This window comes from Phyllopteryx taeniolatus, chromosome 15 (assembly GCF_024500385.1).
Source record: "Phyllopteryx taeniolatus isolate TA_2022b chromosome 15, UOR_Ptae_1.2, whole genome shotgun sequence".
Classification (NCBI taxonomy): Eukaryota; Metazoa; Chordata; class Actinopteri; order Syngnathiformes; family Syngnathidae; genus Phyllopteryx; species Phyllopteryx taeniolatus.
This window is the reverse complement of record NC_084516.1, coordinates 3,296,443-3,308,859: the sequence shown is the minus strand read 5'-3', so window position 1 is coordinate 3,308,859 and position 12,417 is coordinate 3,296,443. Positions and strand designations below refer to the sequence as shown.

The following is a 12,417-nucleotide window of genomic DNA, read 5'->3' as shown; positions in this document are numbered from 1 at the left end:
AAATGTTTTTTTTCAATGCCATTATAATGGCCGTCAATTATTATCCGCATATTTTTGCTATTTGCTGTCCAGCCCGATCCCAACTGTAATACATTACAGCCCCTTCAATAAGAAAAAAATAACATACACTAAGGATTCAATTAAAAGGAATACATAGGTCAAAACTGTTTTGAAATTTTTTTTTGCCTCAGTTCAATGGGCATTTTGCTGCTCCTGGTATGCGCGCCTTGGCCGCTATATTAGTCATTCTTCGGAGGATAAAAAATGTGCTCTACTTTTCCAAATGAGTCTAGTGAACAGCGAAGAATTCATCTTCGCGGACCTTTGCGTCAGGACAAAATGTATTTTGTCTGAGTTTACGAACGACCCGGTTTACAAACAATTCGGTTTATGAACATTTAAAAAAAAAAAAAGACCTGGTTAGATATACTGTTTGACATAATACAGTGCTATTCCCTTTCATGAAAAAAAAATGTCTGCAATTTCTGGATTTTAATTTCAAATCAAGTGCATGTTTACATTAGTTTTCCGCACAGAGTTGAGCTCGCTGTGGCCTTCTGTGATTGTTTCGTCCGGCTTCATCTCGCCACCACCAGCGTTAATTTGATTAGCATGGCACGCCGCCACGAACGTCGTGTGCCCTGAGAGCAGTCGATATTATACAGTACTTTAGCAATCGGCGTGAAGACATTTTCATCTTTTTTTTGTACGCGAATGTGACTGTAGGCAAATCATCATCCTTGTTTAAAATAAAATAAATAAACGTGCCTCTCCCCCTGCCCGTAATCATTAGCATAATGTGTTAGCTCGGGGCAGTTCAGTCGGAGAGGATTGTTGAACAGCTCTTAAGTCAGGGTTTTCCCCGACTCAAATTGAGGCATTGAGGTCGTTATCGTTCTGCTGCACCTTGCACTTGATCAAATTGTTCTATTCATCTATTTTTATTTTATTCTTCTTTAGCCAGTGACTGCTGCGCGGGGCTACAATACATGGATCGTATATTACAAAGCACGCCTTTCTTAGTTTATGTGAGTCGGGGGAATTTGTGGAGCCACTGCGGATCAAAAGCCCGCTGGCTCTGTGTTTTGAAAATCTGGTGGCGTTAAAATCATCCTAAATTCTATTATTTTTAAAGTCACGTTTTTCAACTTTAAATTTTATATATTTTTTAAAATCGTCTGCTCAACTCATTCGCTGTCTAACAGTAATGCTAACAGCTAATTGTACACCCACATATAACCCCTTAAGCAGCCCATTTTTGAACACGAACGCGGCATCAACACATTTACACATTCAATTTAACAGGACTCCTAGTCATATATTCTTTATCCTCTGAGAGGAGCTGAGATGTCTATATTGTATAGATGTACATGTACAGTACATAGTGTATAGTTCTGGGTATATATTACATTGCCCCCCGGTGGCCAAGGCAGGCAGCAGCACAATGGCCATTCAATTGATGTCATTCGTCAGGCAAGTTTAGACAGCTCACACTCGAACAGATTATATGCATGTGTGAAATAAACAGAGTATGTGTCACAGCTGATTACTAAAGAACAGAAAAAAACGAAAAAAAAAGTCGACTTTTTGCTTTGGTAGGGTCTGCGCTTATATTGTTGCAGAACACAATATCCTGTGGGTGCCGAAAGATTAACCAAAATGCTCTAAAACCGTCGGCTTTGAAAGTGATTGGTAGTGAATAAGGTAATACAACGTTATTCCTCGTCAAATGAAAACCCTCGCTTCAGCTCCATGTCCTTCCCGGAATCCTCGCTTTCACTGTTCCTCTCCGTTTTGTGAAGCTTAACTACTTTCGTGCCTGACAAATGAGCGCATCTCATCAGAAACACGAATCCAAAAACCCCGCTTAAGCGAAATTTATTGCAAAAGCGATGAGCAGCTTCCTACGTGTAAAATAAAATAAAAAAAATGCATCATCTGTCAAATGCAGTTTGCCTGGAGTTGTTTGTTGTCTCGGCGGTGCAAACACGCGTTGAAAATGAAACGAGACCTTAGCGCGCGGCTGGATGGATGCTAATGAGGTTGTTACGGCAGTTGCTCGCGGTCCGCCGGGATATTTGCATCGCGGCCAAATAAATGTCGGCACCAGCTGCTGCAGGTTCTCCCAAGGTTTATTTTTTTTTCCACACCTAAGATGGATGTCAGAGTTTCTGTAATGGAGGTCGTTTTTACCTTTCCCCTTGGTACAGTGATCCCGTTGTAATTACGTTGAAATTTAGCACTTTTTTTGTTGTTGTCGTGAAAATCAGCCGGTTTCAACCAGGCATTTTTACACACTGGGCCCGTCGAATGATTGAAAACTGTCCTATTTTGACTGTTAACTAATGAATGAATGAATGTTGTTAATATTATGAAATGAAAATACCTTCACATAGAATTTTTCATGTCCGCAAAATCTAGCGTTTTCATGGGAGCATCTTTTCGTAGAGCTTTGCAACAGTGTAATTAGTTGGAGAGAGACATAAAAAAAAAAATAAAAATGAAGTCGCTTCATGGATTCATCGTCTTTTAAATATTTCCCTTTGGGGATTAAAATTAGCATTGTGAAAATGTTTCCAGTTTTCTTAAGTGATAGGAGAACAGCTTTCTGAATATTCTGAGCTCATTTTCGGAAGTAATCGTTTAATTTCACTTTTTCCAAAAATTTGACATGCCACAAAAGTGACCTTTTGATCTGCATTTTTGCGCTTCTCCTTTTTAAAATTCACTTCTGGTAAAGAAAAAAACCTAACAAAAACAAAACATGCCGCCGGATTTGCGTCGGTCGGTTAACATGCAAGTGGCGTCCACGCTACACAAACACAGCTCGATGGGGACGGAGATTAGATGGCGACGACGGCGTCTGTCCGCTTTAGCGACGCTAATACCGGCGCACACTTTGGGACGTGATGTGCATGGGAACTGAGACGCCGTGGGGAAGCGGGAGACATCTTGGCCTCGCGCTCAAGTCGAGGGTTCGGTGGCAAAACCGAAATCCTCGCGAAACATTTGCTCACTCGGCCGCGAGGGAATAGGCGCCGTCCCCGCCTTTTCCTTTCCGTCTCTGTGCACATCGTGAAGCGCAATCCCGCCATCTGTCTTCGCTAAGAATCGGGATGATTAGCGAGTTTGGCTCCCAGCAAATTCCGCACTCTCCCTTGTTACTCGGAGCCAAACGCGAGCGCTCCAGAAGACAAGGAGTGGACTTATCATAGGAGCGTGATCCCCAAAGATTTTCCCGGTAAGCCTGCTCTGTGGAATTGTTTTTGAAAAATTCAGCCCACGCTGTCTATTTCACTTAGCAATGTGAAATTTGCTAGAGACGTCGCTCATGATTAGTCCCACAAAAAAGTCTTAAGAAGCTATGCCTGAAAAGACAAAGAAAGTCTGCCATTTTGCTTTGAAGACACCATTTTGGCCATTTCCGGGAAAGATGAACTCATACCCCTCCCCAGAATGTTTTGGAAATTCAGCCCATTTCACTGAGGACCAGGAAATGTGCTAGGCATGTCTATCATGAGTAGACCAACCAAAAAGTCTTAAGAAGCCATGCACAAAAAGACACGGGAGGTCTGCCATTTTGTTTTAAAGCCGCCTTTTCAGCGTAATTTTGGTCATTTGCAGATGTCCTTCAAAAACAAACTCAACCTAGAGAGTCTGTCCGTTTGTGTCGGTTTGAGATGCTCAACTGCAACTGGAACTCTAGTTGTTGGGATTCGTATGGGGGCAAGAACATTATTCAGTGAAGCTCTCAGACCCCCGGAATAGACTGCGAGTGTCACTGCACACCGAGTGGAACGCCTTCTCCGCTGCTCATTTGCATCGTCTTCATCAGCGCAGCGCCGCCTCATTAATAATGCAGCGGCCGAGAGGGAGGCCGCGTGGGCCGCAACACTTGTTTGTGCGCCGACGTGTCTTTTATATAACTGCGGCAAACGCCAGCGCTGACAGACTTTCAACTTTTGAAGAGCTTCCTGAATTGAAACCATCTTTCACACTCGCTCGCACCGTTGAGCACTTTTTTTGGGGGGGTGGGGGGGGGGGGGTCCTTCTTTTGAAAGGAATCGATGAAGGAGAAATGCTCGAGAGCCATCTGACCTCAAACAGATCCAACTGGCAAGTGAATGAATTCAACTGAACCTGCGAGGGCTTAATGGTGACGTAATTGGCACCTTTTGAATTAATTTGGACAATTTAGGATGAACTCGTATGTTTTGCTTTTACTTTGATTTCTTTTTTCTTTTTTTTTTTCTCTCCACTTCTTTTCAGATTACTGTAGGCTCACGTTGCTCTTTTTTAGTTAAGTTACAATATTGTCCACACACGCGCACACACAAAATTGTAGCGGTAGTGATGCGTTAAATTGAACATATTTGAATTTTACAGAGACCATATTTATAAAAAAAAAAGGGGTTTTAAAATTATTTACATTTTTTTTCCCACACACTTTAAACTTGTCAACACTTACTGAAGCACACCTAAACTTAAAAGACACGTTTGAAAGACTTCTTCAGAGCCGGTTTTCAGTGTTGAGCAGATATGGGAGACTATCGTACCACTTTTAGGAAATAAAAAAGAAGACTTGCCAACTCACACAGTTCTCCAAATGAGAGGCAGAGCGTGCTTGCTTCAAGCTGGTTATGTTTCACTTCCAGGTGAAGTAAAAGTGAGACATCAAACAAAAGAGAATGCAACCTTGTCTATTTAAACACCCAAACGTTCAACCAACTCGTGTCATTTTGTCTAACAAAAGCCTGCTAGCTTAATGCTAACATACAATGCGATACGCCATTGACAGGCTACGGTAATTCTAAACCTTCAAAGCCTCACCGTGCGACAGTTGAGCCATTGAGCCTTGCACGATGCGCTGCGACGGAAAACTGCGACCTTGTGTTCAGGTGTACGGTAGTAGGGTATATACAATCCTAAATTTGGACCTTGGTCTTGAGTTTCTTTCACTCTCTCACAGTCCCGTTAGATAATTTTATCCCATAAATGATGAATCAAGCGCTAAAATGTCATTGCTTTACTTTTCCGGCGCGGTGGAAAAAAAGCAGCATGTGCTTCGCTTTTCTGAGGAAGCTACACTTCATGAGTTGGATGAACCCAGACTTCCACTCATTTGTCAGGCTGTCAGCGTTTTTGTTGTTGTTTTTTTTTTTTATTAGCGTTTCTCATTTCCGGCGGGTGCAGTCGAGCGACGGCGACACAGGTGTGCTGTCGGCAAACTGGAAGCGGAACGCAGCTGGAAACCTGACGTGATGTCTCGCTCAGCTGTGCGTGGCACTTATGCTGACCACCTGCAGGCTTTTAGTGAGGAAAACAAAACAAAACGGGGCATTAAAGTGACCCAGTTTGGAGCAACAATGAGGACAAATGTCCCTAATTCTCGGTGCTCATTTAAGGGAGACATATTATGCATTTCTTCCCCCACAATTTTCAACAGTTCCCCGGTGTCTTAATCACGTCTGTGGCATGCTTTTGTAAAATCCCCCAAGGATTAAGAATTTATAGCATCATTCATCTAGACTTCTAAAATCAGCCCTTTTGGGGAGGGGACTGTCTCGTGGACACCCTCAAGACCCATAAACTGCTAGACCGACGGCGAGTACGGATTCTGTTACCACGACGACTGGAAGTGGAACTAGTGGATTGAACAGGCAAACAAGCGCCTTCGACAGCAATGAATCCCAACCCAGAATGATCCAATCCCACTTACTTGGGCCAAAAATTCCCATTTGTTTACTACAAATAATTTATCTTTTATCATCCATCTATGCCAGCGATGTATAGTGACAGGCAGAACTATACAGCTTTGCTTAACTTTGGGCCTTGACAGGAAAGCAGGTGTCATACCTGTGGAAAATTGGGGGGGGGTTCTGCATGACTTGAAAGTGGCTCTAGATCTTCACAAGACGAGCCTACGACTTCGGCAAGAGCAAACCGCATTCAACTTTGCAACCGCGTTCCTCGTATTGCTCGCCGCTTTAGAGCATTTTGACTCATCTTCCAAGAATATTGTGTTCTGTGACAATAAATGACAATAAAAGAAATAGTACGCTCCCTTGTCCCTTTGTTTCCATCTTTTTTCGTTCTTTAGTAATCATCACATACTCTGTTTATACCATACAAATACATACTCTTGTTGGACTGTGAGGTTCCTAAACTTGTCCAACTTCCAACATATTGGCATTTCCCTCCCTCATAATTGAACAAGCTGAAATTCACCGCCTAATTTTTATCTTCTACTCAAAAGCGGTGCTGATCTCAAAACCAAAGTGAGGCAATTCCGCCATGTACTTCATTACAGGGGTTTACAAACCTGAATTCCACAGACAAGCTGGGCGAGATCCTCTTCCAGGCGACGTTGAAAAACATACTTGACAAATATATTCATCGGTGACAGTAAATGGTTGGATTCCAGTTGACGGATATAAACGTAAATGGCAATGAACGACTAAAGAGACAATATCAGCAGTCCTACTTAAAATAAGAGTTTATCACTACAAGTGATTTTCACAGAACAAGCAAGCTCTGCGAAAATGAGTTAATGAAACTCGTTAAAAATAAACAAGCGCAGGGCTTCCACTAATTAGCTACAGCTACAGTCAGCATAACTGTGAGTTATATTTTTTAATCATTTGCTTTTACTTGTTTCTATGGTAGTCCATCAAAATATTGCTTTTCGTGAATGGGTCGAGAAACGCTGCTTTAAAGCCTGCGTCCAGCTCCGTTAGCTGTGATGTCAGCGCGCAGCGGTAGCGCTTCTCCACCACGCCGCCAGCGACTGATGCAACGTGATGCCACACTGGTGTTGAATTAGCAGGAAGAGGGCAAAGGTGGGCAGTATCACGTGGGCAAGCCCGGGGTGCGAAAGAACGGTAAATTGGGCCTGGAGGGGAAGGGGGAGCGTTGAGTCGAGGCGGTGGATGAAGAGGCCAGGCGGAGGTGGAGGAACACGTGGCCGACGTAGCCGACAAATTTCAAGCGGAGGTGTCGGAGACAAATAATTGAACAGTGTGAGCTTGTAATAATGACCATCTCGGACCGTGTGGCCGTGTTTTCACACTAGGAGACGAGTTGGTTTGAATAGAAATCCAGCTGGTTCCCCCCCCCCCCCAGGTGCTGTTCACTTTGACAGGTGCGAACATGGCAATCCAACTCAGGTGCTCGAGTTTCGATGTATAAGCACGTTCATTTTAGTTGTGTTCGTCAACCGCATTTTCACAGTTCACCGTTGACAAATTGACCTATTTGCGTTTTTTTTCCCTGTGGAATCTATCTTCAGCTATTGGCTGAATTCGCATCTGTCGGTGTATTTTTATGATTCTTTTTTTTTTTTTTGGTAACCCCCAAAGATGCCAAGAAGGGGAGGAACTAATTTCCTTGCAAATCGGGTCTCATTAATCTCTTCATCAGTTGCTCTGGTTTAAAAGTTATACAGCTGGGAGCCAGGCTTAAAAAGTAATCAGTCAAATCTGGAAATCAATTCTAAAGGAGACTGGAAGCCAGTGAAGTGCTGCGACTTGTGTTCCACACCCAAGTCAGCGCAAATAACAGTTTTCGATGTCAAAGTTTAAAAAAATAAATAAATAAATTATTATTTCAAAAAGTCATAAAAACGGAAGCGAAGACGCACTAAAGCCAGAGAGACGAGCATAGAAGGCAGCGGCGGCGGCGAGGGAGGCGAGCGAGCTGGTTTGATGTGTAAATACGCCACCCGAGGCGGCCATGTTTCCCCTGCAGGACGACAGGTAACAACGTAGGGTTGACGCGTGGCATAACAAGTCGGAGCAGAGATCATTAACATGCGCGAAAAGGGGGGAAAAAAAAAACCCGAAGTATGGTGTTGCGTTGTCGTGGGAGTTGCAAACATCTGAGATTTCTCGAGAGCGGGGGGGGGGGGATGGGACGGAAATAACAGCGTAAAGTATTTTTTTCCCGCAGACTTAAAATACAGCAGTGCTCATCCTTGGCTGAGTTGGCATTGGAGGGCCGGAAAGGAATTTTTGAACAAAAATGACTTTGAGGCTTCTCTCAGCAGGAGACGCTTTGTAGCGCTGCTGCAGGACGTAGCCTTGATTTAATTAGATGGTGGGCTTTAAGTGCCAGAAGGGAGACCATATGGTCGCGCGCCCGTAACCCTCCCCGATCCTCCTCAAGCACGTTCGGCTCACGATGCTGAGAGGAGTCTCGGCTTTGAAGCTCGAGAGAGAGCGACGAGGCCGAAGACGATCGGCAAGGACGGCCCGACGTTAACGCCGTCCTGTTTTGATGAACTGGTTTCGGTAGATTCTTCCCTCCGCGCCATCGTTTTGACATTCCGGAGACGCTTGAATATTGGCGGCAAGTGTCTTTGGCTTCATGAAATTGAAACTTGTGAAGTTGAGTTTTGCGTTTATGGCGTGTCATCAAATTTTGCCACCGTGCTCCGCCCACACGCAACGATTGATGTAAGAGCAAACGCTTTGCAATTTAGTGTCATCCATCCCTCTAGTATACCGTATGCGCTTCCAATTCGGCAGCAATCCAGCACAATTTTTAAACAACGGTTCGAAGGACACTTGGAAATGGCCAAAATCAACTGAAAATGGCTGCTTGGAACCAAAATGGCAGCCTGACTGTGTTTTTCCCCGGCATGCATGACTTCTTGAGACTTTGTTTGTGGGTCTACTCATGAGGGACTTGTCTACCAAATTTCATGTTGCTAAGTGAAACTGGCTTCAGGGGCTGAAATTTCCCCAAAACTGCTACGAAATGTCCATTTTCACCAGGATGGCGTTTTTGAATGCGGGAAAGCCGTCTGCAGCGAGGAAATAAATAGGCTTTGCACGCTGATATATACGGCCCGTCGAAATTATTCTGTCCATCTCCCACGCTACATCTTCTATGCTAACGTGTGCATAAATCATATTTTAGTGCCCTCATTTGCATCCTCAAATAACACACTTGGAATTCTCTTTTTCTGTTTCGTTGTTCTGCAAATGATTTAACGGGGAATAAAAAAAAAAAAAAAAAAGCCCAAGAGCCTCCCGACACCCCCGCGCCGTGAAATATTCCGTCATTAAAACAGGCCTAATTCACGCGGGCGCCTTTGACTGAAGTCGACGCAAAGCTGACAAACGTCACCTCGCACCTGAGGACGTGCGAAGGATTTACGCTTTAATCAGCGGCCAGATTGGCGATACATCGCGATACGCGTTTGTCGTTAACTTGAAGAGGACTTGATTGACGGCGTGGGGCTTATAAAGCGTCCAATTAAACTGGAAAAATGTTACTGTTGCATTTTTTTTTTACAATGTATTTTCTAAGCTTCCAATCGTGAGTGAAAACAAAGAAAAAACCGCGCAAAGACTCTTCAACAGGTACAAAATCCGTCAGACTTTTTACGGCATTGTAACAAATAATGACAACCATCGACAATAATTTGACCGTTATTTCTGTTGTCCATTCATACGTTTCGTTTTCATTTTTTCGGGAGGCAAATGGCACGGATGGAATGGAATACATTTTGTATCATTTTGGTTCGGTGTTGTGTCGTGAGATTGTTCTCATGATGCGCCTTGGCTCAATTCGGCGCCTCTGATTGAAATTCGAATGAGAACGCCTCATTTAAAGAGCGTCGTGGGTTCCGTTTTGGACGGGTCAAGCAGAGGGAGTTTCGGGCCGGTCGGGCTCTCTCCCTCGTGTCGGCGCGTAATTGCTTTGAGCCAGAGGACACTCGGCTATCAGAAGTCTGGTCCCGCCGCCGCTGACCCACTTGCATGCCAATCAGATAAGCGGCGAGAGATAATGCAGCAATGCACGTCGCTGGGAATTTAATAACGGGCTTTTCCGCTCCAAGGGGCTTCCAGATCGAGCAGCCGACATGTTTGTCGATGCGCCGCCGTGATTAAAGCGCTCGCCACCCAGGGGTTGCGAGGACCAGTTTGGGCGGAATTTTGCCAATCTCATACTAGATTTTCTCCAATTGTACCCGAAGAACGAAAGCATCTTTTCCTCGGTGAAAAAAACTGCCGGAATGTTGCCGACGCTCACCTCTTCTTCTGAGCCGTCGTTGTTTCCGGTCGGGGTAAGCGAGGAAAAAAATCCTTTCAAACAAGAAAAAGAACTCATTACGTCAACACAAGTTCTGATAAAAAAATGTCGCTACATTAGCAACAGCTGTACTCTCCTAACTTTTTTGGTTTTGTTTCGTTTACGAACTGGAAGTCTGTTGAGAGACGAGTGAACAAATCCTTTCAAATATGAAAAAGCATGTTCAATACAAGTTCTGATAAAACTGTTGTGACATTGGCAACATCCACACTCTCCTCTTCTTCGGTGTCGTCGTCGTTTCGGAACTTCTGGAAGTCAGTAAGGATGAGTAAAAAACACCTTTGGAAATTCGGATAAAACTGATGCTACGTTAGCAACCGCTGGCTGCTGTCCGGATCCTCCGATTGGTCCACGAACAAAGACAACTCCAAACATAAAAACTCTTCATACTGGTATGGCTTCTTTACACTTGCATTTGAGAAGTATATTTTTTATTTGGTTTATTAAATAATACAATAAATATATTAGGGTGACGACAACAAGAGAGCAAACATAACCATTTCATGCATACAGATGAGTTTTAATGCTTCAAAAGACATACAAAGGAGTGGATGGCCACAGTAAACTTGGATTTATTGACATTTTGAAAACAAAACCAAAAAAAAAAAAATCAAGAGGGAAAAAAAACCTAATGGTTCTTCTACTCCTTTTTTTTTTTTTTTTTTTTTTTTTTTTTTTTGTCCGTACACAGGCTTGACAAACAGACAGACAAAAAAAAAAAGTTAAAAATAAAATCAGAACAATGGCTGCTTCTGGAAAACAAACAGGAAATGCGTCCGTTTTATAGTGAAAACATCTACAAAGCATATGGAGAAATTGTTCAAGTCACATATTTGTTTATTCGGTTTTTATTATATTTTAACAATGAGCAAAACACATGAACGGGAAGAAAAATGTCTGTGAAGGGCTGTAGAAAATTCTGTGGTAAGATAGTAGTGGTCATAAGCGTAAAAGAGTGCATAGGTTGAACATTTATTATTATTAAAATAAAAACCTGTTTCAGAAGAAGGAAAAAAAGCACCTTTCCCAAACAAAGCGTTGACTTTAAAGCTCTCTCTTTTTTTTTTTTTTTTGGCATGGTTTTTCTTCACAACAGCAACTCGAAAAAAAAAACAGAAAATGCTCTTTGGTTTATTTCTCGTCCCTCCAATTTGTTCCCGAAATTCAAACAGATGGCTGTGTTGAGAAAAACAAAAAACAAAACGTACAATACGCAGCAAAGTGTATGTAGCACCACAGAAGAGAAAATAGCACCGAAGTTCTTCCGATTTTCGGGTGGAGTCATTCGATTTCCTTTTTTTTTTTTGTTTTTTTTTTGTTTGCTTGTTTCAAATCAGTCGAGCTTCTTTCATTTCCATTCACACGAACAAGAATCCCGATTGTTTTTTTGTTTTTTTAAGTCCCTTGTTTGATGTCTTTTTTAACACGTCGAATTTCCTCTTCGTTGATGATGATGATGTCATCGGCACGTCCGCCCAGTCAATTGAGTCCCATGCACGTTTTGAAGCCAGTAGAGCAATAAAACAAACACCAGGATCAATATACAGAATGTACTTACAAACATAAAAAATATTTATATATTTATATATATTTATTAAAAAAAACAAACAAACAAAAAAAAAAAGGGCAGGGGAGGGACAATTATGCACAAACAAAGCTCCCGACAACAAAGAAGAACGAGCGCGACAGGAAGGAGGAGGAGGCGGAGCCGAAATGGAGTCCGTGGCGGGGAATGACACCGGTGCGAACGGCACCGTGTGATCATCCACTTTCAAAACTTGCATGTGAAGGAGAAGAAGGCACGCTGAGGTTTCAAGGTTATTTCCTCTCATCCTACAGAATTTTGCTTTATGGAAAAAAAACAAAACAAAAAAAGAAAACTTTTTTTACAAATAGAATTGTCCTAGAAACAAAAATAAGTGTTGTTTGTTTTTGTTTTTGTTTTTTGAAAAATTGCCTCCATATTTTGCTCAGTCTTTAGCCGACGAAGCAGACGGGGCCCACTTCGAAGCCGAACTTCTGCGTGGGGCCGCCGAAGTCGTTGAACATGATGTCCACAAACGGCACCTGCTCCACCTTGGGAGTGTTGAGCTCCAGTACTGTCCTGTCGTAGCCCTTTTTCAACTGCCAGAGACAAAAAAAAAAAAAAAATAGTGGGAAAAAGCCACACCGATAATCGAGAACGGAAACCAATAACGTTAGCAAGAATATCTCTCAAACATTATTCTGAGAGAGGGTGTGGGCTGTGTTAAGGGTGATTTTCATTCATTCATTCATCTTCGTTAAACACAAAGCGATAATTCCTTCTGTTGTATTAAT

The 12,417-nt window shown here is 42.8% G+C and overlaps 1 protein-coding gene across 3 annotated transcripts in view; it reads right to left on the bottom strand.

The window, feature by feature from the left end:
• Positions 1 to 10,493: 10,493 nt before the first annotated feature.
• The window catches only part of col5a1 (procollagen, type V, alpha 1), a 75,111-nt gene continuing 73,187 nt past the window's right edge, over positions 10,494 to 12,417 (bottom strand). For all 3 annotated transcript variants that reach the window (XM_061747914.1, XM_061747913.1, XM_061747912.1), the window contains one exon: positions 10,494 to 12,222. In XM_061747914.1, coding sequence (XP_061603898.1) covers positions 12,076 to 12,222 — 147 coding nt within the window. In that variant the 3' untranslated portion in view covers positions 10,494 to 12,075. The remainder of the gene's footprint in view (positions 12,223 to 12,417) is intronic.